At 47.9% G+C, this 27,014-nt stretch overlaps 1 protein-coding gene across 1 annotated transcript in view; it reads left to right on the forward strand.

The window, feature by feature from the left end:
- Positions 1–27,014, forward strand: part of TOPAZ1 (testis and ovary specific TOPAZ 1) — a 2,142,665-nt gene that overhangs the window by 730,833 nt on the left and 1,384,818 nt on the right. Inside the window, exon 8 of the mRNA XM_078663910.1 lies at positions 1,875–2,000. Within this exon, the coding sequence (XP_078520036.1) occupies positions 1,875–2,000 (126 nt within the window). The remainder of the gene's footprint in view (positions 1–1,874; positions 2,001–27,014) is intronic.

The following is a 27,014-nucleotide window of genomic DNA, read 5'->3' on the forward strand; positions in this document are numbered from 1 at the left end:
GCTGTTTACTCCAATCTTTAGACCTTAAAGACTGTCTTCCTCATTGCAATTACTTTAGCTTATTGTGTGAGTGTTCTTCAGGCACTGTTGATGCAGACGCTGTACACAACCTTTTCTTTCAGACAAACTAGTATTGAGAACTCTGCAAGATATCTTGTCTAAAGTTGTGATTCCTTTCCATGCTGGGCAGGTTTTTATTCTGCCTATCTTATTTGCCCCCCACCCCCTCCTATAACCCACCCTTTAAGAGAGGAGGAGAGGCTTCATCGGCTGGACCCCAAAAGATCTTTACACTTTTAGATTAGAACATTCCAATTAACACTTTGTTGACTTTTAGCTGTTTGTAGAGGACCCTGTTGAGATTGATAGTCCTCTGCCTTAAGATCTACTATGCAGTGGCCAAGGAGCAGCCACTCGAAGGTCTTAAAACCCATTCCATGGAGCAAAGTATTCGGCCACTGCATTGGCGCACAGAGTTCCAGTCCTTGACATCTGCAGGCTGCAGTGTGGGCATTAGTGGATATCTTCACGGAGCACTATTGCCTTGTCAGACAGCTCTTGAGGGAGGGACATTTCATCTGCTTGGTTTTGCAAGACGTTTTGGTCTGAGGTCACTTCACAGACTCTCCACGTAGGAATGTACTGGTTTGGTATCTAATCCAAGGTGCAGAATCTGTGATTAGAGGTATTAGTCAGAAGAACAAGTTACTTACCGTTCTAGTTGATCCTCTATCTAAATGCAGATTCCTCAATGCCCTCCCACTTCCCCGATCTGTGGCATGACCTCTTTTTTAACATCTATATATGTCCCAAGTTATCAATCTGCACAATGCTACTACCAATTGTTCCTGCTCCGTATCTTAGTGCACTTAAAGAGACAAGCAAGAACCAGATGTCAGCGTGTAGGCATAGCACTAATATGTGCTTCCACTCCGTCTCTTTGGTGTAGTGTGGGGTCAGCTCAGAGCCTCATCGTGCCACCTATCAGCACTTTGAAGTATTTTTGGAGAAGGTTTTATGGATCCAGTCTGACGCTTGGGGAGTATTGTAAGGTAAGAAATCTGCAGCTAGATAGCATATACACTCAAAAAGAGGTGTCTCCGAGGTTAAGCAACTTGTTCGTTCAAGATCCTGAGGACAGAATATTTGGTCAAGACAAACCGTTTTGGTGGGAAATTATCGATTGAAGGCGATTCCTTTTTTGATATCCTCTTTCCTCCACCTTTAAAGCTGCAGTAATTCATCACCCTTGTACATGCATCCCTCAATAGTTCCAGTATGTTGAATATCATCTTAGAGACCTTGATTGAGTTGTATGTGCATCAAACTAGAATTATTAGGCAATATAGACGTTGAGGGTCTTCATTTTTCACTGTGGAAACCCCTACCTTTGCTTGCCAGCATACCTTCAATATTTTTTGCCATTTATATTCACTATTAAGTCATAATGGCTGAGGCAAATCTTCTAGCTAAATACAAGTACTATTGTCAACACTTGAGCCTTCTTTTATTCTACTGAAAGTATATTACCGTTTGTTTATGGAATTCATAAAATGTAAGATTGTTACCGTTGGAAGGGGGTTCATTGTTTGGGCATTATGCTATTTGTGGAGGGTTGAAAACAGAAGAATATCAATTTAACTTATGTATATTTTATTGAATTTATAGGTTGTGTGTATGGTTTTATTGCTGTTTGAAAATTGATTCATTGGACTAGGACTGTTTCTTGTATATTTTTACAAATGGTTTATGTATCTTGACCAATACCAACAATAAATTACTTACTGATACTTATTCTAAAATAGTATTAGTTTAATGTTAAAATGAGAAATATATGCAAGATTTTAAATGTGATCTTTTATGTAACACGTTAGCGCTGGCAATCAGTTGAGAGGAGTGTGCTGCCTGCTGGATACTGCCACTTTTACTTTAATACGGTTCGTGGTTGTTGCAAACCGAAATGCTGGTTTAGTCATGTTCCTAAAGAAGAAGATGAAAAGGTATGATCAGTTTTTTACATTTGAAAAGTTTGTAGTTTTTTGTTTGCTGATCATTAATACAGATTGTTTCAGAGATGAATGGAATATCTGTTCATTTAGCATGCAAGATTGAAGATTGCTGTCAAGCCAGTTCAGTAATTTAGGGACTGTTTTTTATAAACTTGTGTTATAGTTCCCAATGGAGAGTCTGGCTTTAGAATATCCTGCCAGAAATTAAAACCTGTTGCATATGTCCCAGGATGTTTAACTGGCTTTGTATAAAATCCTGTGACATTGACAATACTAGGGCGTACGTGTTGCCTGATCATGTTTTGTTGCTCTTTCTACATCTAGGTGTCAGGGCTCCGGGAAAAGTTGTGAACCAAGTCAGATTCTCCCAACCATCACTCGGATTCAGTTTGAATTGCAATGTTCACAGTATTCTAGTCCCATTTTATTCTCACCATGAACTAGTGCTTGGGGATTTAAATCATACAGCGAGTGCATGAATGTAATGCAGAAGACTGATATCCACAACTCCTATATGTGGTGGTGCCTTCTGTTTTGCTAATGATATAGAGAAATGTGATGCTTGGGTGGCATGACCGTTTCTAAGCTGAGAATGTCTGTTGTTCACTAGGTAATTTTAACCCCAAATGGCCGAAGAGCCCCTTTTAATGAGGAATATGATTGTTATTCTTGACTGATAGAGATTCCTAAAGGTGGGGCTGTGTTTTAAAAAACACATATAGCACAATTCCAAGACCAGCGACGGGTCCCATACTACTAGCTATAGTGATTCTTTAGAGGGAACAAGGTGGGCTCATTTTCTAGACCATTGTGGCAAGCTAGAGCCCATTCTGATGTTTTTTTTTTTTTTTTTTTTTTTTTTTTTTTTTGAAAACCTTTATTGAACAATGGAAGCTCACAAATACTGGCCTACAACCCCACGGGCTGGCCAGAAACAGAATGGTCAAATAACCAGCATACAAAAAGAAGATCTGCACAGGATATAACATCAGGAGCACTGGTGAAGCAATAAAACAATCGAGCGTTCAGCAAGAGCAGGATAATAAAGGTTAAGTTTTCTAGTGCGGGGAGGGGACCAAAGGAATAACGGGCCGTATATGAGAATACAAGGGAGGGACCGCGGCAAGCCGCCATTTTATAAACACAACGTAAGAAAATGAAGCCATATAATCAAATCTAGCAAAGGACAAAAACAGAATCAGACCATCAAACAGCGACAGTGGCAACAATCAATCGCGCTCACCCACCTCCGCCCCTACCCGAACAAAGAAGACGTATTCAAAAAGCCCCAGCACAAAGACTATGCAATACGCACCCCAACGGAAAAAGGGCACCTCCATAAAGGAGGAAGGGAAAGAGGGAGAAAAGGACAACAAAAGGAACACCCGCCAGACCATGCACCCCCAGGGGGAAAAACAGGACAATAAAACCGGCATGCGATGGAACAGAAACACGATACCAGAATAGGCAGCGAACCACAATCAGCCACACACCGGAAGAAGGACAGAAAACCCCCGGGGGAGATACGAGGTGACAGAGTCCCGAAAAAGTGAATACACAAGAGCCATAGAACAAAAAGGGAAAATAAGGGGGGAAAAAGACCCCCCGACACAAACAGACCCCCCCCACCCACCCCTAAGCCCACCCTGCACCCCTGCAGAAGGCTACGGCCTACCCCCCCGCAGCGTGCCTGTCGCCCTAAGTAGAACCCGAAATTTAGTGGAGCAAGGAAAGTTAGAATTAAAAGACAAAAAAGGGGGGGGGGGGAAGGAAGGGAAGGAAAGAAGGGAATAAAGACATACAAACATACACACGGGGGAGGGCCAAAGACAGGAGTAAACGCACCCATCCACCCGCCCGGGTTAAAGGTCCAAGTCCTCGGGAAGCCAAAGAGTATCAGGCCAAAGTCCAGGAGCACTAACCAGTTACACAGAACCATATCAGGACACAAAGATCATCCAAACCGTTCATGAGCTACCGCATATAAGAGCCAGGTTTCATCAGCCCTGACCCTTTTTATCCAAAGCAGTAAGGGTCCGATCCAACGAGGACCCTGCCAGAAAGAACAGAAGGCAGGCAGCAGGAGAGTCCAACGGCAGTCCAAAAAAGTCACAGGAAGAAAAGCACGGAAGATCCAGGAAAATCACAGAATGTAGCAAACGATGCAGGCACAGTTCCAAGGATATATCCATAAAAACCGACCCATCCGGGCCGGCACAGGAGACGTCATCGGGCAGTGGTGATTGAGAGGGACCAGGAGAATCATGAAAGTCCGGCAAAACAAAATCCAGCTCCCGGGCCAAGGGCAGAGGAGGCAGCACAGGAGGAGAAGGCGCCATCAGGATGCGCACCTCCGGGGCGGCAGCCAGGGCAGAGGCCGCCAGGAGAGTAACAGCCACACCCCGCGGCATCAATGCCTCATCCGGTCGCGGGGGCCCGGGAGGCCCGCAGTGAGGAACCGTCTCCAGAGCCAGGAGTGGCGCGGCCACCGAGAGCCGCCAGGATAGCAGGATGTTCAAGATCCCCTTAAGTGCAGGAAAACATTTACAGTATCCGACACCCGGGCCTTGCGGCGGGCCCCCAGTGCTCGTCCGGGCCCGGCCCAAACAAATGGGGTTGGTCGCCATCTTGAGAGCCCGCACAGGCCGCGCGGCCAACAACCTCCGCCGGGGCGGCAGTCAAGCAGAAGAAGTCCCGCCGACAGGCAGAAGAACACCCCGGACAGGAAGGGGGGCCACCAGAAGAAGGGGATTCGCCGGCCCCCCAATGTCGCCAGTCCCGTTCTCCGAGTCCGGGCGGCAAAGAACAAAATGGCCGGACCGGAGAACAAAGGGGGAGGAAGCTGAACACACGAGGAACCCCAATAATGAAGGGCAGCGTCACCATCCAAGGCTGCTGCCACACAGGAGTCTCTCAGCCAGGAACCTCCGGCTCACACGAACAGCGGCCCTCCAATCACCTCCAGCGCGCTCCGAAGGGCAAGCCCTCAGGCTGCATCCGGCCCAGGAGCCGGGACGAAGAACCAGGCCAGTCCGCTCTCGAGTCCCGGGAACGGTCGGGGGCACTGCACCGGACCCACAGCAGCCAGGACAACTGGAACAAGTGGTAAGTGCCTGCAGAGCGTCGGAATAGTACCACACAGCAAGGAGGGCTTCCCGGGGCAGGATAAATGCAGGATAAATGTGAAAAACACAGGCGGGCGAACGGAGCCGAGCTAAAGCGCGGCCATATCGGTCGCGAGCTAGGCTCCTCCCCCCATTCTGATGTTTTTTGAGTGGTTCTTAGGAACTCAGGCCTAATACATGACCCACTGTTTCACCAAGTAGACTGTCTGAAGAGAATGACGGGCAATGGCAAAACAAGTTTTTTTGTTTTAGGGTCTTTTGCCTTGAAAATTATAAATATTGCCAGTAAATTAGCATATTGCCCAATTTTGTTCAGGCATCTAGTACCGAAAGCAGTGGGTTGTTTTCTGGTTTGCCGAGGTGTTGGCAGATTTCATAGAGTTGTTGAAGAGCATCATGGAACCTGCTTCAGAAATTCAGAGGCTGTTACTTACACAATACCGGATGCATTTTGCAGATATAGCCCAACCAAGATTGAATTCATCTGCAACAACTGGTGTTGTGCATCTTTCTAAGAACATTTGATCTAGTTTGGTGACTGAATTTAAAGCAGCATTTTTTGTGATTCTGTCATTTTTTTCATTCTCAGTAGAGTACCCATATCCAGCTGAACAAAGCTGCAGAGAAACTCTAGCATGCAACATGGGACATGCTTGACTATCTGAACTCAGCGAGCTCTGGATGCTAACATTTCCCAAAATGAATGCTACACAAGTAAAAGTTCTGGTTTATGAACTGTCCAACTGACATCATCTTGGGCTTGCATCTGCATAGCTGCCAAGGTTTCACATTGCTATGTGTGACATTTTTATAATTTCAGTGTTTTTATGAGTGACATTTTAACCACTGAGTGACACTTTCTCGCGAGCAAAATCAGGCTGTAAAGATGAGGGAAACATGTACATTTCGGAAATGACCCCCATTTGAGCAACAAGAAACTAAGAAAATCTTAAAACTGCCACAAATCACAGGAATGCAAGGACACTAAGCTAGTGCCCTTGTAAACTAATTGTAATGTTGGGAATATGCAATGTATCATTGGTCAAGTGCTTTCAACAGGGATATCGAACACCTCTGCTGTGATAAATCACTGCTGTGGCATTCATTTAATAACCTGTTTAACCACAAAATCTCAGGAAGGACCTGAGGGAGGGAACTAGAGGCACGGGGTGCTGAGAGAGGCAGCCTCCAAACTATGTTTCCCACAAAAGAGCCTCTCCTAGTTTAGTGAACTAAGTGCTACAGTGTAATAGTGTTAGTTTGTGAGTGCAGGCATCTCACAAAAAGTGAAAGACTGGTCTCGCACACTAACTGGTGTCATGCTTCATCATTGACAAGTCCTCGCCCTCTAAAAACTTGGTTTGATAGAAGGCAGGCATACACCTGAAGACAGGGATGTACTTCTAAAGCTAAGTGGGGGCCCTTAGAAAAAGTGAAGTTAAAAAACCATTACAGGTTTCATACTTATTTTAATGTAACTGTCATCTGCATGGTGTTTAAAAACTATGGTCGGTGTGATGGGGATTCTATTGTCCCCCCACGGTACTACAAGTGGTCAACATGTTTCTGCCTGCTGGCCCCAAGGGGTCTGTGGTATTCATCTGGACCTATAATGCGTAAACAGGCTCCACCCTTACCCTTGGACCTGCTGGTCTTGGCAGCGCCACAGGGTTCGGTGGACCCTCCTCGTCCCGCTCTGAGTCGAGGCTGCATGGGGACCCCTCGTCCTGCTCTGGGCCTTTCTCGCCCCACCACGAAGTTGGCTGCCGAGTCGGAGGGCGAGTTGGAGGTTGAGTTGGCTCTTGCGGCGCCGCATGGCTCGCCGGGCCACCTCCAACGCATGCTAGGCCGAGGCTGGCGGAGCGTTACGTGTCATTCTCCTGGTCCCTCTCGTTCCTCCACGCAGGCGGCTGCCTCGGCGGAGGTCGAGCCGGCGCCGTTTAGGCTCCGCCCCTTGGCCACTTCGGATCTGGCCCCCGCTCCCTTCGAGGAGCCTTCTCTGTCATCACCGTCGGCGCCAGATGGTGGCGGTGTTCAGCCTCAGGCGGCGAACTTTACGGCTCCGCACAGGGGTCAGGCTGCTGATTCCTTTTCAGACGCACCCTCTTCTCCGGAGGTTGGCTGCATTTTGGTGTCATCCTCCCCGGAGACAGGCCGCCGCGTGGTGTCCTTTTCACCGGCGTCGTCGAAGGGCGGCTCCCTGCCATTTTCGAAGCCGAGGTTTTCGTCGAAGGAGCGGCAGATCCCCCATTCCTCGGTTCCTCCCGACTTCCAGGTCTGGCCTTTGCCCGCCCCGCTTGTCTTCGGGGACAGCCGCCTTAGTCTGCAGCTGTCGACCACAGAGGAGCTGCTTTCTCCACCACGGGGCCCTACGGAGGCGGGTGCGGCCTATGCTCACGCTGTGTCTACAGCGGTGGGCATTCTGCGCATGGGTGACCCGGTTGCTCACTTCCGGCGGACCATCTTTTGGAGGTTCTCCACCAGGGCTCTGGTGGGAGGGAGATCATGCTTCCCTTTGAGGGTTTGCTCCTTTCTTTCCTGACGGGGTCTTGGAGGCGCCCCGCCTCAGGCGATCCGGTGCCTAACCACCTTTTTCACCGGCACCCTCAGGCGCCGTGTGACCCGGCGTGCCTTTCCCTCCACCCCTCTGCCTCCAGTACACTTTTGTGGACTGCTTTTCCCTCCCTGCCGCCACTGTTGACTCCGCCGTCCAGGGAGACCCGCTGGGTGAACATATGGGGGTGCAACATGTTTGCCTCAACCAGCACTGCCCTACGGGCCCTTAACACCCTATGCGTGTTGGCTAGGGCCTCCTCTTGTTAATGGGACTCGACTGAGACTTTGGGATCTGCTGCTTCCCAAGAGACGGTTCAGGTGGATTTACAGTATCATGCGCTGGATGGCCGGGAGATAGCGGCGTTTATTCTCCGCTCTGCTCTGGACATCTCGGAGGGGCTGGGCCGGGCCATGGCTTCTTTAGTCGCCCTCTGTCACCATGCTTGGCTTCGGGACGGCGTGTTCCCTGAAAATATCAGGGAGCGGCTGATTGATCTTCTGTTTGATGGCAGCCTGTTATTCCATGCTCCGGCTGACTCTGCCATCCAAAGGTTCCTGGCGGGGCTCCGTCCTCCTCCGCCCTATCCTCCTCCTCCTCCTTCCCCTCCTCAGTGACTGCTGAGTTTTATGGCCATTTGAGTCCTCCTTGCTGGGACTAGGGCGTTGTTGGCTGCTGGACAGCCCTTTGCGTGTATGAGTTTTTGCCGGAGTTGTTTGTACAGACTTGGCCATGAGATTAGGCCTTCTGTTTTCTCTTGGGCTGCTTAAAAATGTAAATGTAACAAGCCTTCCACAGGGGTTTCTTTCCCCGAAGCATTGGATGGAAGCTCTGTTGCCTTGTAGGGGAGTGGGGTGGTTCGGCCTCTCTGGCCTTGCCCTTGGTTCCTCTGCTGTGAGTGTACGGGCCTCTTCAGTCTTCTTTCTTCCTCCTACATCCTTTTGGGGTCGGTAGTGTTCTGCTTGGCAGGGACGAGGTTACTTACCTGTTCCGCAGATCTGGTCCCCTGTGGGACCCTCTGTTCTGTTCATGCTGGTGGGGTCCTTTCGCAGACCCTCCTTCCCTGTGGGTATTGCTAGGTCATCTATTCTAGTGAAGGAATCTGTGGCTAGTAGTCTCTAGCTGATGCACGAGTTACTTACCTTTGGTAACAATGTTTCTGGTAGAGACTACTCTAGCAGCAGATTCCTTCACGGCCCGCCCTTCCTCCCCATTCTGCGAGGACCCTTGGTTGGTCTTCGGTACTCGCCTCCCGGTGGGGGACTGTGCCTCCTGTGAGTGCCTTCTTTTGCTCTTGACTGGTGGCTCCGTCTGTTTGCAATTCATTCCTCCTCTTGATTCTTGGAGGATGGGGTTAAGGTGCTCTTGTGCCCCGCTGCTCTGGCTACTCCAGGTGTGGGGGGGGTTGCCTTCAATCTCTGTCCTTCCCTCCCCTCCCTTCCTCTTGCTGCTAGAGGTCCTGGCCCCTCTGCTAACTTATGAATAGGGGTCCTCTGGCCATGCCTTTCCCTTGTTCCTTGGAGGGTGGTTGCCATCTATGATGGGTGACTTGGAGGTTTGTTGTTCCTGTCTGTCTTGGGATTGGCTCCCCATTCCTTGTTTCTGGATGGGGGTGGTAGGCCTGCTTCATGGGTCATGCCTTTTAAGCATGTTCCTTGTCTTCGGGAGAGGGGGGAGGGGGAAGGCTTTCTACATACTGGCAGGGTGGCTGCTCAGGGCTTTGATCGGTTCCTTCATCTGCCCCTGCCTTTGGACACTGCAGTTTTGCACTGTTCCTTATGGTGTCGTTGTCTTCATTCTCTTTTTTTTCTGCTCTTTCGCAAACTTCCCATGCTCCCACAGTTTTTTGTCTGGTGGCTCTGCGTTGTGGTGCGGAAAAGTTCTCCGAAGAAAACTGATGTAGGCGCACAGGGGTGGGACTTATGTGACCTCACTAACGTCACGTACGCAAACGACGCCTGGACGGAGTCGCGTGATGCCGCCCCGTCCCCAGCGCGCAGGGATGCTGTGGCAAAAAGTTTCCGGATCCAGTCTCATGCCTGGGGATAATTCTACGTGAAGGAATCTGCGGCTAGAATCGTCTCTACCAGATACATCGTTACCGAAGGTAAGTCGTACCATTGGCTCAACCAGCAGCATGCACTCTCAGCTGCTGTACAGTAGAGAAGTCAGTCTCCCCCTAGTTGTGATGCTGGTGAAGACCTCTGAATGCAAAACTGGTCAGTTGAAAGCAAATTTGTATTTTGTGCATTCATGAGAACCTTTTCTCTGAAATCACGAGCTTCAAACCTGCATGGAATCTGTTAAAAATTGCTCTAATTAGATTTGCAGTCCCTTGCTAGCCGTGTATGAGAGGTGTGCCTGCCCTAAACATCACCGGCTCAGCCTCTCCCGAACTTGGAGCACATATTGAAAGTGAGCTTTAGTGTTGCCAGGCGACTTCAACAATTATTGGGGGCCCGGGTTGGGGCACAGGCTGAGGGAGGAAACAAACATTGGAAAGCACCTGAAATGTAAGTGCATATAGCTCAGGACTGGAACAGCAACTTATTTATGGCAGTTATGGAGAAGTATTTTTAAAAAGATGTAATTGATGATTTTAGTTAATACATTACCTGCTTTCCCAGGCACTGATTATTCTTCATGTCACTGGCAGCTGAGGAGGAGCTAAGATGCGTGACAATGCATTTTTAGTGCGGTGATGTGGATCACCACACGGAAATGCGTCCGACTAATGCCTGATGCGTGGTACTTGGCAGGGCTGCATCTGGAGCAGCCTCTAGTGGCTTATCTTGATATGGAAATTATCCTGCAACCTCTACATGAGTACCAGAAACACTGCTGAATGATGCACCTCTCCCTTCTACAGGCTGCTACCTAGTACAGAGCGGTATCACCAGTGGCACTTTTCGACGCTGCTCTTGATAAATAGCTTGACTCATTGTTATGCTTCCAGCTCCTCTGGAGAGGACCCGCAACCAACATAGAGTGCTTCAGACGGGCAACTAAGTGCTTGGCCATCTAACACACCAACTGTGTGCTATGAACATGCGCCGTATGATCACACTTGTTCTTCATGTGCACCCGACGATGTACAGCTTACAAATTTCCATTCTTCGCTATGTAAACTATATACTATCATGTATGTATATTGCATATAAATCGATTAAAGCCTGTGTCTTATTCTAAAGAATTGTAAATGGTAATGAGATGAGCATGGATTTCCCTACGCATTAGTCAAATTCCTATTGGTTAGACCCTACGAATTAGTCAAATTCCTATTGGTTAGACCCGCCCCAATGACACCAGATCCAGACATACAAGGCGGGGATGATGTAAAGTCCCTAAAGTTCGACTCCATCTTATGTAGGCCCAGACTCCGCTTGGTCTATGGAGGTCGCCATGTTCCTAAACTGAGACAATGAAAGTCACCATGCTCCCTTATGTATGTAGCTTATTTATCTTTGTCATGCCTGACACAAATGTTGACAGACCGTATCCTTCTAGGAACTGTGATAGTGTCAAGTTCTTGGCCACATTCTTCTGGGTTAAATGTCTACTGCTTATTGTGTCAAGGTTAAATAAAGATACATACAGACATATAACCAAAATAATGTAGCCTGAATTGCCTTATATGTTCTTAATGAAACGTCTGGGATGCTTTGATTGATTGCTTTATTATTAACCGTTCGATTAGTTAAAAAAATTACAGTAAAAAGCCAACATTAGAACCCCACCCCCCTTACCGACCCGCCCTTTCAACGTCTGGGATGCATACCTTGATGCACTTAGGTCATAAATTTCAATTTCTGACAAGATTTAGTATAGAAGAATTGCCACTTGACCACTTGTTAGAAGAGGTCTTTCGTCCAGATTATCAGCAGAGAGTCTGCCAGAGACGGTCTCATCTGCTGCCAGCACAGTTCCCAGATCTACATCTCATCTGAAGCTGAAAAAGTCTAGCCCTGGAGGAAGACCGCTGACCGCTACCACAGTGGGAGTGTGCCCTTTGCGGGGATCATTGTCTTAGCGTCTCCGCTGATAAAGACAGTCTTTGCTGTCAGCGAGGTGTGCTGTGCGTCTCTTCTCTCTAGCCAACTCTAGACTGCAAGTTGGTCTGGCTTCCATACTCTCTTAGTATAGCACATAGAAGTAGGCTTTAGGGTGTTAGGTTCTAGATGAAATTTAACTATGCTGGAAAATTCATTTTATTCTAGTTATTCATAACGTGTCTTGTTGCTGTTATAATATTCGGTGTAGTTGTATTAGGTGTGCTGTGAAAGACTATTTCTGTAGTAAAATAAATACTTAAGTGTGCACTCTTTTTAGTACAGTGTGTGTGATACTGTGAATAACGAAATATGGTTTGTTGCTATTTCCACGATATTCTTGATTGCTTTTTTGGATTGTTAGTAACCCAAAAGAAGTACTTTTATGGCAATTAACCATTAAATAGTGTCTTGCGGAGCTACAATAACTTGTATTTTACATTAATCGCTAGTGCATTGAACCAAGTTCACCCGTGGTATCCATAGGTGGGGAAGTACACCTTCTAGGTTTACACCAAAGTAGTAACGTACGCAACAAGACTTTACCGGGCTCCGATCCTCCAGATGCTCAAGTAGTATGGCGACGCATTGGGGCTGGTGGTCAATTGGACCACATCTCTCCTTGTCTCCGTGCGGGCGGTCAAGAAGTTATCGACTGGCAAGACTGTCGCCATTTACACCGATTAAGCTTCTCCTACCTTAGGGTGGTCATTGCCTTGGAGCTCGAATTAACCTGGAGTCATAAGCTGACACCGCTGCTACACTGGACTTCCAAGGAGTTAACCAGATGATCCAACCTCCTGCTCAATTTCCTTGACTGTGTTGCGCTCTTCAAAATTATTATTGTCCCACGGCTAGTCTACACTACAGAATTTGCTTCTTTTTGTACCCCAATCCGGTTTACTCGTCTCAATACGTTCCGTCCTATGTGCGAATAATAGTCTGATGATAGCCCTTCGTAACTGCGCGCAATCTGTCTACGCTGGTGGGATGGGAATGCCAGACATTGTTTGTACTACTGGGCCTTGCAGCTCCAAACTAATATGAAACTAACTGGATATTTGGCGACTCCGAAGACCCTGCCTTTTACTTGGAAGTTGCACGTTTTAGCTATAAACATAGCGTGCATTATCTACATGGCAACCCAATCTTACATTCTCTACCAAAAGGCAATGAGGGCCACTTTCCTGTGCTGTTGGCAGGCACACCACTGGATTAACTGTGACCGAAGGATGATGCAGGGTAGCTGGATATCTCAGGTTTCCAATCTGAAAGAGTTTGACCAATTGGACCTCATAGGCATTTCTTACCTCGAGGTTATTTGGAAAGGCTCGCTAATAAAGACCTTCCAGGTTCTCCACAAAGAATTCCACTTCCACAAGACCCAATTCTATAGATACTTCCATCTTCATCATGCATTGGTGGTGCATCAATTGCAGAGACGAGACCTGCCAGAGTATATCCCTGTCGAGGCCCAGATCCTGTCTGCACTGCTAAGCCAGGGTGGCATCTCGCTGATATACCAATCTCTTGTAATGAATTCACCAGAATCATTTGAAGCCCATTGGACTAAGTGTGAGAGTTGAATTTGGACTCTAGACGATAGTGACTGGAGAGACATCCGGATGAGACTGTGGGGGTTGTTTATCCCCTCTTGTCTATGCCTGATCCAATTTAAATGCCTACATGCATCATAATTTACCCTACAGTGATTATGGAGAATGGACATGCTACCCATTTCTCCACACCCTAGATGCACACGTGTGGATACACTTCTTTCTTAAGGTATGGGCCTTCCTGATTATTGCAAAGAATTGGTCCACCATATTCTAGACATTATCTGATATTCTAGAAAGGCTGTTTGACCGTTCCCGTCAAATTGAACTGCTGGACGTCCTGGAAGAGGTGGGGGGGACTGTGGAAGGAGCATTAACTGGTTGGCATTGGTGCTGTGGTGGCCAAACATGATATTTCTTGCCATTGGAAGTCGTCCTCACCACCTACTATTACGGAATGGTGCTCCATGATGGACTGGTGTACGAAAGTAGAGGAGCCCATTTATAAAACCTATCAAACTATCAAACCTGATTGCACAAGACACACTGGGCGACTCCAAAAACTTAATTCTTGGCGACCTGAACATCCGGTGGAATGAGACCCACAACCCTCTAATCAAATCGCTATCTAGCCTCCTTGATGAGAACAACCTCACCCAACATTGTACTGAGGAGACTCATTACAAAGGAGCCACACTGGACGCCATCATTGCCCAAAAGAATTCTATCACGGTCAACCACATACTACCAGTTGACTGGTCAGATCACCACATGATCTTATTCCACATCAATCACCCCATCATCTCGCTTAAACCTCCGCAAGACCCGCCTAAATGGTCGAGAAACCTCTCCCAAGTACCCCGAGACATCTTGGCAGGTCAACTAAGCGCTCTTCTTTCAAATAACACTATGCACCTCTCGACCAACGACCTCGTCGACCACTATAACTCGGGGGTAGTCGCCATACTTGACAATCTAGCTCCTCTAAAGCTCAAAAGAAGCCGAGCCACTCCATCCAGAACCTGGTTCACTGCGGACCTCAACGCAGAAAGAAGAAACCTGAGAACCAAAGAAAGAAAGTGGAGAAACAACCCAACCGCCATTCTCCGCCTTCAACTAAAATCAGCCCGTAGGAAGTACAACAACCATATCAAAAACAAGAAATCCAGCTTCTTCCGCGAGGCATTGGTCAAATCCAAAAACAGACCCAAAGAACTCTACAACATAATCAGACAACAAACAACAAAGCCCCTGCCCTCAACCCTACAGGCTTCCAAAGAACTCTGTGACAACTTTGCCAACTTCTTCAACGACAAAGTCCAAAAAATCGAACTATCTCTAGACATCAACAACCCACACCTCCAGAAGAGCTACTCGACCTCCCCAGTGGCACTCCCATCCGACTCCTTTCCCTCCCCCTGGCTAAGCTTTCGCCCCGTCCAGGAAACTGAGATAATCGCGCTGATCTCGACCTCCAAACCTTCAGCACACATCTCAGACCCCATCCCCCCATCTTTAATCAAACAAATGAAGCTTACCTTAGCGCCCATCTGGGGAAGAATCATAAACAGCTCCAAAGCGGTGTGGTCCCCGATTGTCTAAAAATGGGACAAGTCACTCCCCTCCTGAAAAAACCCGGTCTCGACTCAACTGACTTGAACAATTTCAGACCAATATCTAACCTCCCTTTACTCTCGAAAACACTTGAACGCTGTGTACTTCTGCAACTGACGCAACACCTGGACAACATCAATTTCCTGGACCCCCTCCAATCTGGCTTCAGAGAAGGCCGCAGCACTGAAACCGCGATGTTGAACATCATAGACGACATCCATGGATCTCTTGACGCTGACAAGTGCTGCCTCCTCATACTCCTTGATCTCTCAGCAGCGTTCGACACGGTGGACCACAAGCTCCTCATCATGACTCTTCAAGAAAGAGCCGGCCTTGGCGAGGTAGTTCTCAAGTGGTTTTCCTCCTTTTTACACAACCGTTCGCAACTAATAAAAATCAAGAACTTCACCTCGGATACCCAGCAAGTCAACAAGGGTGTCCCTCAAGGATCGGTGCTCTCCCCCCAGCTCTTTAACATCTACATGGAACCACTCGCTAAGTTACTCAGGAACGCCAACATCAACTTCCACCTCTACGCGGACGACACGCAGATTTACCTGGAAATCTCCTCTCTTAAAGACATCCAGAGACTCAACGATGTCCTAAATGAAGTTCAAGACTGGCTGACAAAGAATCACCTGAAACTCAACCCCGATAAGACAGAAACACTCCTCATCTCAAACAAAGAAGATAACCCCCAAATCACCGAGTGGCTAAAGTCGATCGATGCTCTCAAGGGTAACCTCACGCTAGCCGACTCCGTTAAATCCCTGGGCTTCACCTTAGACCCTAAACTAACCCTGACAAATCACATTAAGAACTCGGCGAAAAGCGCATTCTTCAACCTCAGACTTTTGAACAAAATTAAACCTTACATTCCCAACAAGGACCTCAAACTAGCCACGCAATCTCTAGTTCTATCAAGACTGGACTATGGAAACTCAATCCTAACAGGCATCCCCAAATCCCACCTGGCTCCACTAAAAACAACACTTCACGCGGCAGCAAGAATGATCACAGGCTGCAAAAAATATGATCACATCTCCCCGGCTCTCAAAGAACTCGAATGGCTCCCTGTGGAAATGCGAAGTACCTTCAGAACGGCCTGCCTAACCCACAAGGCCCTCCACACCGGCAAACCGGAATACCTGGCTAACAAGCTCAAAAAAGCATGCCAAGCCAGAAATTTGAGAAGCTCTAATTCCCTGCTGCTCATCCTACCAAAAACCAGAAGGAAGAGAACTGCGGACTGCTCTTTCTCAGGAAATGCCCCCAAAATATGGAACGCCATCCCCCCGCACATCAGAACTCTACCGTCCTATGCAGAATTCAAGAGCCAACTTAAATCCTTGTGCCTGATCCGCTCCCTTGGTTATGGATAACTTGGAGCTGCAAACGTCTCAGAATCCATGCGGTATTGTTGAATCCAGTACTGAGAAGCCCTGCTTTCCGAACTTTTCTTCTTTCCAAATTGTCTGTCGCCGATTGCTTTTATTGGGTTTGTTTCATGTTGTTCTCTTTTTCATGCCCACTACTGTGAAGCGCTCTGATACCTTCGGGTCTTGTTAGCGCTATAGAAAACTTCTAAATAAATAATAAATAATAAATAAAGTCTGTGGCTGTCACCACAAATATGGGAACATTTGGGGAGGTGGTGGGCATATTCATAACCTTTTCGACGGATAACATGTTAACGCTCGATGCTTGTACTGTCTGTTGTCAAGGTCGTGGACATACCATACTTTGTACTGTTTATTAGCCTTGTTACAAAAATCAATAACAATATTGATTGTAAAATGCTGTGTTCTATCATTTTCTCTATTAAAAGTTCCATTCCCTCCTCTGCTTCCTATGCGATATTGTACTGAGGAGTTCAATGGTAAACTGCATTAGGCTTCACGGTCTTTTTCACTGCCTATGCTCTTTTAAATAGTCCTATCTCCTTACCTGTAAGATCTCCTACCTCTTCTTTTTTTTTTTTTTACTGTCTCTTAAATCAGAAAGCAAATCATCTTTTTTGAGAACTGGTAACAAATGTACCTTTTGACTCTTGAGATTTTATTTTAAATACAGAGTCTTCAACCTGCGTCTGAATTGCTACAACATCCGTAGTTCAATAATTCACACTATTTATTTTGTAGAGACATCTTCCCTAATAGGTATACTGGAGTAGTGTCACAAGCTATACATTGATTTGTTTTCAGTGAACCAAATTTTATAGGGACATTTGTTGAAACCTGATTCATAATGTATTTATTATTATTACTAACAACTTGGACTGGTTTTCCCAAGATTGATAGATTTGTAACTTTAATGGGATGGACTGTGGAGCAAGTAGTATCTGTAGCAATCAAAAATTATACTGAGTGGACATTACCTTACCATCAACATTTGGGGCACTCTGATCTACCTCTAGTCCAGCACCAAGCATATGATCCTCCCTTTTACCTCAATCAATATTATTGAGGATTCATTGTATTTCCTGTGGAAATTCATTATTAAACGTTAAATTACTTTATTGTAAGACTGGCTTTTTGTTACACCCATTTTGCTGCATTACTGGAGCTACAGGCATATTCGTATTGAACTGCTTCTCATGCTGGATATTTTGCAATTTGTACAGAAGCCAGATGGACTGGGGCAATTGACTGTACCATCAAATTCTGTGCTATTTGGTATGGAGTCTGCAGCATCTGGGGAACAAAATAATTATGAATTTGATCTGCATGCGGTTGACATTCTCATTTTCAGTGTCCAATGCACACACATAATAACTAGTGGAACTCCTCTTTTTTTTGTGTGTGTTTAACTCATTAATGTCTGTTTTCATTCTATTCAAGTTATCAAAACCTCTACCTTTTCCCAGAGGAACAACATTTGACACATTGTTTCCCTGCACGCTTGTTCGCTGCATATTCAGAGTTGCACCATCAACAGAACCAGAATCAAAACCCAAATCCATCTCTTAATTCTTACCCTCTCTTTAGAAATCTTTAGACTGTGAGACTAAATCATTTATCTGGATCTTCCCTAGGCTTTGAAAGATTTCTAGTTTATGCAATATCTGGCAACGACAATGCACATAATTACCCCCATGCACTTCTTGCAGAATAAATCGTCACAACCATTTCAGACTTACTCACATATGCTTACACTTTTGTCTGCTTCTGTCTTTTTCTTACTTGCTTTAACGCACCTTTCTTACTCTAGTTCTCTCCAAATTTTCAAATTTGATCAGATTTTCATACTTTATTAATTCTCTAATATGCGCTCTGTCATACACATATCAATCAATCCAGCATCTAGATCCATTTTATAGTTTGTCATTCTTAGTAAACAGATTGCCATATTCTACCTCCAGTTCCTCACTCCTAGCCTATGCATCAAATGAGCACCAAGCTGCTTCCTCGCTCAGAAATCTTAATTCATATTTTGTGTAGTGATTTTCTCTATGCTAATTGTACCCTGAATGATTTCCGCAGTCAGTCCTTAATTTGAGAACATCAATCTCTTTCCTTTCAGATTCATTCGGTTGTACCATATTCCCATTAGTAACTGTATCAGTGGTAGGAGTAGCAATTGTCTCAGCATGTGAACTAGCATGAGCGATCATAATTCTACTAGTTCTAACTGCAGATTCCTCACCTTCAGAACGGATTTAGAAACTTTTCAGCAATACCTCTCCACGCTGGTGGATGGCACGGTGCAGCTCCTCACCAACACCGTTCCACTCCTAAAATGGTGAGTGGAGCATATATATATATATATATATATATATATATATATATATATATATATCTATCTTTCCCATGCACTGAAGTCCGTTCATTTCACCACCACAAGACGCAGATCTGGTTCTCCCTCTCGTCTCTGAGACTCTTTACCTCACAAATTTTACTGTGTGCCAAGAAAAAAATCGCCTCCTAAAGTGAAATGTTTTGAACCCTATAAAGACTGTTGCAAATATTTGTCTATGATATATCCTCAAAGTAAAAGACACACAGATGATAGACGGAATGCAGAGCAAATCAAACATTCACCCCGACGCCGCCCCTGTGCGCTGACGTCACTTTTCTTTTTCTGCACCAGCCTAGCACAGATCCGGAGAGAACGTGCCCCTTCGTCATTTTTTGACTAAACGTTTTTTGACTTTTGTCTCTTTGACTTCTGGTGTGTGAAGGATGTCCCATCGTCTGACCGGATTCAAGCCTTGTCACTCCTGTCACAAACTGATGTCTGTGACGGATCTGCACCTCGTGTGTCTCTGGTGCCTGGAGCGTGACCACGACCCGAATTCGTGCTCAGACTGTCGGGCCATGAATCGTAAGTCTTTGCGGGAGCGGTCCTGAAAGCTTTTGGAGGCCCGGCAGTCTGCTCCGCATCGCTCCCGGTCTCATTCGAGGGGAAGGTCTCGAGACCTTTCGTGGAGCCACCACACCTCTTCCAGTTATTCACATTCCTCAGGTAAGTCGAAGTACACTAAGAAGGCGGAGTAGCACCGTCGCTCTTCGTCTTCCCCCCCCCCCCCCCCCCCCCCCCCGTCGGTCAGACGGCGCAACGCTGGAACTGTAGTGTCATTTTTCTAAGGCTCTGTCTCCAGTGCCTGTTTCAGGGGCGACTCCTCCCCCTCCCCCCTGTTTCCTAGAGCTGGGGCGTACTCTGCCCAGTTTTGTGCATTTTACGAAGCACTCCATTCCATCTTTGGGTAGCCCGACTCCGCTGGTGCACCTTCGGGCCCCGCAAAGCCGGTTGGCGGCCCTGGACCTTCGATGCCGGCAGCTCTGGTGCCGCAGGCTACCCATGGATCCAGGCCTGGATCCGGATCGATGCTGGTCGACCTTCTCCCGACCTTCTCCCGCCCCCCGGTGTCAGCTGTGCCCCCGGCCGACGCCGTCCACATCCTTATCCCAGAGATGGACCCGGATCGAAGTCGAATCTGACTCCAGAGGATACTTTTTTGTACTTGTTCATCCCACGTGTTCCCTATCGCCCTGAGTGTCGTGATGAGGACTGGGAGGGGTCGCTGGACCCTTTAGCAGACCAACTGGAAGAGCCGGAGGGGAGAGAGGAATTGGGTGATGCCAGTGGTCTGGATACCTCCCTAGACCTTGGAATGCTTTTTCCCCCTACGGTGGCTACGGAGGACGCAGCTTCTTATGCAAGGTGTTGCGCAGGGCAGCCGAGGCTGTGGGCCTGGAGCTCCCTACAGTTTTAGTTGGGACTAACCTCCTGACATAGGTGCTTCAACCAGCGGCAACTTCCTCTGAACCCCTTTTCCCTTCAATGAAGCCCTCAAGGAAGTCCATCTGGGCACCTTGTCCAGGCCCAGCACAGGGGCTGCTGTGGAAAGGACAATTGCCCGGCGCCACTGCCCGGCTCCGGGTGAATTCCATTTTCCTCTTCCAACACCTTTCCGCTGAGAGCTAGGTGGTCCAAACCTTTTTCTTCCATGGGCGCATTCCCTTCTGCACCCTTGTATAGGGAATCCACAAAGCTGGATCATCTTGCAAAGTATATGTTCTCTTCCTCCAGCTTGGGGCTACAGTCCGTGAATACCACATGCCTCTTGGGCTGCTATACCCATACAGTCTGGGATTCAGTTGCGCAGGTGCTGCATTAGTGTCTGGAGGAGGCTCGAGCCATTCTCTCCCAGGCAGTGGCGGATGGGAGAGATGCAGCAAAATTCACAATCTGCTATTGACCGGACACTGCCGGCTCTCTAGGCAGAACGATTTCCACGTCAGTAGCCCTTCGGCTCTATGCCTGGCTGAGGGCATCTAGTTTTTTGGGGGTGTCCAAGCAATTTTGCTGGACATGCCCTTTCGTTGGCTGTTGCCTTTTTAATGATAAGGCGGTCAAGCGTTATGAGGATTCTCAGGCTACCACCAAATTCTTAGTCCTCGCTGCGTCCTTTTGTGGCTACGGAAGTGTGCACCCCACCACGTCCAACCCAGTCTAGCCACCAGCCCACACAAGCTTCCCAGCCTCTGCTTGGCCGCAGATGTGGGACCCAGGAACTCGTGTCTGGGAACCAGCAGGAAGGCCAGCCCATCCTTTCCTCCCCTGCTGCAGCCTCCAATCCCTCCTAGTCTGACCATTCAGGGTTCATCAGAGACCAGTGAGACGCAGGATTCACCATCACCTCCCCTACTGGTAATCCATCACGTCAGACAGGTGGGTTTTGCAGATACTCCAAAGGGCATACTCCCTCCCCTTCGATACTACCCCTCCCTCCATGGCACCGTCTCTCGATTGCATGTCGGAGGATTATTTGGCGCTTCTCCGCCAGGTAGTCTTGGTTCTCTTGGCCAGGTGAGCTATTAAGAGGGTACCTGTGCCAGAAGTAGGTCATGGTTGCTTTTCCCACTACTTTCTGGTGCCCAAGAAGGACAAAGTCCTGCGTCCTATCTTAGAGCTCGGGTGTCACGCCTGCCTAGCCTCCCCGGAACTTAAAGACGAACTACCAAGACCAATCCAAGATGGCCTCGCAGTAATGCGCATGCGCGAGGGGTCCGAGCCGGAACTTAAGCTTGTTTCCCCAGGCGCTCAGCGCTTTGTGCTCTAGTTTCTTCTCTTCAGAGTCGTCACTTCCCCTTGGCCTCTTCCCGTTACACGCCCTTGTTTGTTCGTGGGCGCACGTCCTTGATTTGAGGCACAGCTTTCCTTTGCCGTGCACCTTTGTTTATTTGTTTAGTCCTGGCTGGGGATCACAGTATTACGGACCTTACCCATCGCCCGGACTCCAGAGCGGTCATTCCGGTATCTGTTGCCGCTTACCTGATTCCTTTGCTGAAGCTCCTGCCTTTCTGTTTACCTCACGCCGAGAGTTGTCTTCGGTGTATTCCCCTCAGGGGTAGTACAGAAGTTTTCTGCCTCATTCCCGGTAGACCCTCATGTCCTGTTTAACGCGGGTTCTACTTCTCATTCCTTTCCTCGCTCAGTGCCGGCTGTCTTACCCCGGTGTCACAGTGACTTACTTCGCCCTGTTTCTTGCAGACCCGTCATTGGGCCGGACTAAGGTCCCGCTGAACGGCCGGTATTTGCAGGAGCAGTGGTGCGAGTGGTTTACGTGGCATTGTGGGAGTTGTGGTCCGCCTAGCGAGAGTCCTCCTTCCCTTTTTGCCATATTATTTGTTCGTTCTCTGGACTTCCCGGATTCTGGCATTCATCACAGTACAGGGACAAGAAGACCGGTAAAGCGCTTGTAGCGCACTATATTTACATCGTGTTCATATCAAATATTCTATTGGTGTTTATGTATGAATTTATTGCCCTCCAGGCCACTACTTCTGTGATCCCGACCTTTTACCATACAAGACCCTTTAGCCGAGAGGTGGTTCTGGTTAGGTAAGAAGCATACTCATACCCTTATGTAGGTACATACCAGTGTCATACCAGAGGTAATATTTCATATCCCTCAATCTAGGCCATATTGGAGATCTAGAAGTTCCATATTCACATGTATGTTTCCAGAAGATGTCCTAGTTGCTTTCATTTGACACACCCTTGCGCTCTCAGGTAAAAGGTGGTTTATGTATAAACATTGGGTGTTTGTGGGTTGACTGTTGTTGTATTAATCCATTATTCCTTGTAGCTTCATCTTCCGAAAGAAGCAGAAGAGAGCAGTGTCCGAAGAGTCCAGTGTTTTATCTCCCCCTACTTTCCTTCTTTTGTTCCCTACTTTCCCTCCATATCACCCTTGTGTCCTAGTGTTTGATAGGCACAGGAGGTGTAGGGAGGAAGGATTGGGGTTCTCGTCGGCTCCTGGCACTCCTGCGGAAACTGGGACCGGATCCTTACATCGGGGCCCTCAACCGCTTCCTCCAGAAGGAGAAGTTCAAAATGCTAACCTCGGCTCAGGTCCATTCTTCCCTCCACCCTGGAAACTCGAGGGTAGTGTTGCTCTTGCAGGACGCTTATTTTCACATTCCTATCCTACCAGCCCACGGGTGTTACCTACAGTTATCGGTAGGTCACAAGCATTTTCAGTTCACCGTGCTCCCCTTCAACTTTACCAGTGGCCCCTCGGGTTTACACGAAAGAGATGGCGGTGGACGCACCTTCATCTGCGCAGATCTGGGGTTCCAGCCTTCTCCTATCTCCACGACTGGCTGTTGAAGGCGGGCTCACCCCAGGCGGTCATGTCCCACCTCCAGACTACGGCGGACCTCCTACATTTGCTGCGGTTCACTATCAACATGCCGAAGCCACACCTGACTCCATCTTAGTCGCTACCTTTCATCTGAGCTGTTCTGGACCCAGTGCAGTTGGAGTCTATCCTCCTGAGCAGCGAGCCCTGGATATTCAGGCTATGATACGTAGCTTTCAGCCTCTATCCAAGATTTCGGTGAGAATGACTGAGGCTGCTGGGCCTCATTGCCTCCTAGATCCTGCTGGTAGATCAAGCCAGATGGCATATGCAGGCTCTGCAGTGGGACCTGAAGTTCCAGTGGGCGCAGCATCAAGGGAATCTTTCCAACTACGTCCAGATCTCGGAGGGGACTGCACAGTAACTGCAGTGGTGGTTAACGAACCAGGAGTGGGTCGGAGGCAGATCCCTCTTCCTCCCCCAACTAAACCTTACGTTGGAGACCGATGCGTCACTTCTGGGATGGGGCAACCACCTGGGGGAGGCCGAGATTGGAGGAGTCTGGTTGCGTTTGGCACTGAAGGCATTCCTTCCCTCCCTCAAGGGGAAGGCAGTGCAGGTGTTCACGGACAACACCACCACCATGTGGTACTGAAACAAACAAGGTGGGGTGGTGTCGTGGACCCTTTGTCAAGAGACTCTTTGCTTTTGGACATGGCTGGAACATCAGAGTATTATCCGGTTGGTTCAACACCTGGCAGGATTTCTGAACGCCAGGATGGACAAACTGAGCGGCCGGTGCCTGGTGGATGACAAATGGCATCTTCACTCAGAGGTGGTGCAAGGTCCCTTTCAGCAGTGGGGAGAGCCTTGGTTAGATATGTTCGCCACCGAAGAGAACATGCATCATCAGCAGTCCTGCGCGTTGGAGTTTCCAAGGCTGCAGTCACTCAGCAACGCTATACATCGCGACTAGAGCTGTGGCCTCCTATACGCTTTACCTCCTGTACCACATCTGCCTCGAGTGCTAAAGAAGATTAAGTGCTACCGGGCCCAAGTCATTCTGTCGCACCGGACTGGGCACGAAGAGTCTGGTACCCCGTGCTCCTGAGCATGGCCATCGATCCTCCGATCAGACTGCCCCGTCGTGAGGATCTTCTGTTGCAGCAGCAGGGGACAGTCCTCCACCCGAACATGTCCAGCCTCCACCTCCTTGCGTGGAGTTTAAGCTGCGACAGTTGAAAGCTTTTGACCTTCCTCCTGAAGTCTGTAATGTCATCTTGGCAGCCAGGCGTCCCTCCACTAAGATGGTATATGCCTATCGATGGAATAAGTTTGTGGCCTGGTGCGCAGCAAAGGCTGTGGATTCCCTCTCTGCCCTTCTTTCTAAGGTTCTGTTGTTCCTTCTTTCTTTGGCCCAGGAGGGCTCTTCTCTGGGCACTCATAAAGGCTACCTGGTACACATTTCTGCCTTTCTGTGGCTACCTCATCAGCCCTCTTTGTTCAAGTCCCCTATTGTAAGTAGTTTCTTTAAAGGCTTTATTCATCGCTTTCCTCCATCTCCTTTCATAAGGCCTCAGTGGGACTTGAATCTTGTCTGACTTACCTTATGTGCACTCCCTTCGAGCCTCTTGACAACTGTCCTCTCAGGCTTTCCTTGTTGCCATCACCTCTGCTCGCAGAGTGAGTTAGCTTCAGGCTCTTTCTTCTAAATCTCCTTTCCTTTCAGTTCATCTGGACAAGGTGGTGCTTCGAACGAGACCCTCGTTCTTGCCGAAAATAGTCGCTCCCTTTCACATCGGGCATACTATTACTCTGCCCACCTTTCTCCCGCCTCCGCCCCCTTCCAAGGAGGAGGAGAGACTCCACTGTCTGGGCTCAAAACATGTGTTCTCTTTCTACCTTGACCGCACAAAGGAGTTCCGGGTGGACGATGAACTCTTTGTTGGCTATGTGGGTGTCCAAAAAGGTCGGGCTGTGCAAAAGTGTACCATATCTAGATGGGTAGTCCTTTGTATTAATATTTGTTACGCTTTGGCTAAAAAGGAACCTCCAGTGTGGCTGCGTGCTCATTCCACTAGAGCTATGGCAGCAACCACTACTTTGTCACATGGGCTTCTATGCACATTTTCACCAGACATTACTACCTTGATAGTCAAGTCCAGAGGTACAGCTACTTTGCCCGTTCTGTCCTCCATGATTTTTTGGTGTTAATTTGGTTCGCAGACCCTCGTCTGGGGATTGTATTTCTGGGGTATCTTTTCTAAGGTAAGGAATCTATAACTAATAGTCTCTTTCAGATGAACAAGTTACTTACCTTCGTTAACCATGTATCTGTAAGAGACATATATTAGTTAAAGATTCCTTACCGCCCCACTCATCCACCCCACTCTGCGAACTGACTTCTAGGTTTAGGGACACCCTTAGAGGGCCCTAGTATGGCGCACCAGTGGTCAGTGTCTTTCATGGCTCTGCGTTTCTGGCATGGAAAGTCAAGTCAGAACTGACGTCCTCGCGCAGGGGCGGCGTCTAAGAAGGCACCCAATGTCATCCCAGCGACCAGGATGCCAACGACGGACACAGAGTCGACCGATGCCACCTACCTCCGTGCAGGGGTGTTGCGGAAGAAACATTCTCCGGATCCAGTCTGACGCCTGGGGTTAATTCTAAGGCAAGGAATCTATAACTAATATATGTCTCTTACAGATACATCGTTCCTGAAGGTAACTTTTTCATCACCTTCCAAAATGAAAGGTTTTAAACTCTATATGGACTGTTGTAAAAATATGTCACTGATATATCCTCAAAGTAAAAGACGCACAGATGATGGACGGAATGCAGAGCAAATCAAACATTCAACCCCAGTCAAGAGATCTGGGTTAAATCCATTGTTCTATTGCTCACCATGCTGAACCTAGTTGATACCCAGCCATATGCTAATTAGTCTTGACCCAGTTCCTCATGGGAACAGTCCAGCCCGTCAGTTGCATTCTGTTCAACAGTTGTTCTTTTTGCATCTGATATATCCTCAGCAGGTTTGCCTGTGGTGGAGTCATGACTTAAGACCTGAAGTAACTGCATCGATTAACCCAAAGACCATAAGAGGCCTGCAGGGCAAAACTCTGTGTTGCCAAGCATCGCAAGACTCCTCTTTGCGACCGGTCCAAGTTCAAGGGTCGGTCTCTGTCTCATTCTAGGTCCAAAATTCACAGGTGTTGATTCTGAGGCCGATTGTCATCCTTCTCCAAATCTGTGGGTAAAGTGTAGAAAAAACCTCTAAAATCTAAGTTGGCCCCTACGCACCATTATCTTACTTCTGAGAAGGCGCCAGGGCTGCTATTTTCATACTCTATAGGATTCGTTTGCTCTGGTCTTCCCAGGTGTTATAGAAAAACACTGCCCTGTCCTGACGCTGCGAAATTTACTTTTCTTTGGGGCCTGGATACTACAAATTCCAGAGGCGTGTCATTTTCACTAGTTTTGCCATTCATCGCAATCAACATTTTTTTTTTAATCCTGTTCAGCCATCCCTTATGGACATGCGCCTTGATGAACTCACATTTATGGGGACATGACTGATGCCGTTCTCGAGGACGCTCACTGGGTGTAAATGGCCTGCATCACCAGCTGCATAAATTCTATTGTTCCTTTCACGGTTTTGGCAGAGGTAAACCACACCACCAGTCACTTCAGCCTCAGCAAGGTGCCCCTCAATTTTTGCGGTCTAGGCTGTTACAACCACTGACCCACAGTAATGGACGGTGTACGAGTCAGTCAACTTCCATCGTATAATACCCCCTGCCAAACCTCATGAGCAGCCTTTTGTGGAACACTACCACCCTGTTGGAGCAGGATCCATCGATTTCTACTGGGTTGGCAGGCCATAACAATCAACCGGTCTCCTGAAGATTGCCTGGAAGAGATACGCCTAACTCTCCATAGCCACTTCACTGCACCTTCTGCTGTCCCCTAAAAACTGACTGAGGACCATCTGTCTGTCTTTCGGCAGGGAGTGCAA

This window comes from Lissotriton helveticus, chromosome 10, assembly GCF_964261635.1.
Source record: "Lissotriton helveticus chromosome 10, aLisHel1.1, whole genome shotgun sequence".
NCBI classification, from domain to species: domain Eukaryota; kingdom Metazoa; phylum Chordata; class Amphibia; order Caudata; family Salamandridae; genus Lissotriton; species Lissotriton helveticus.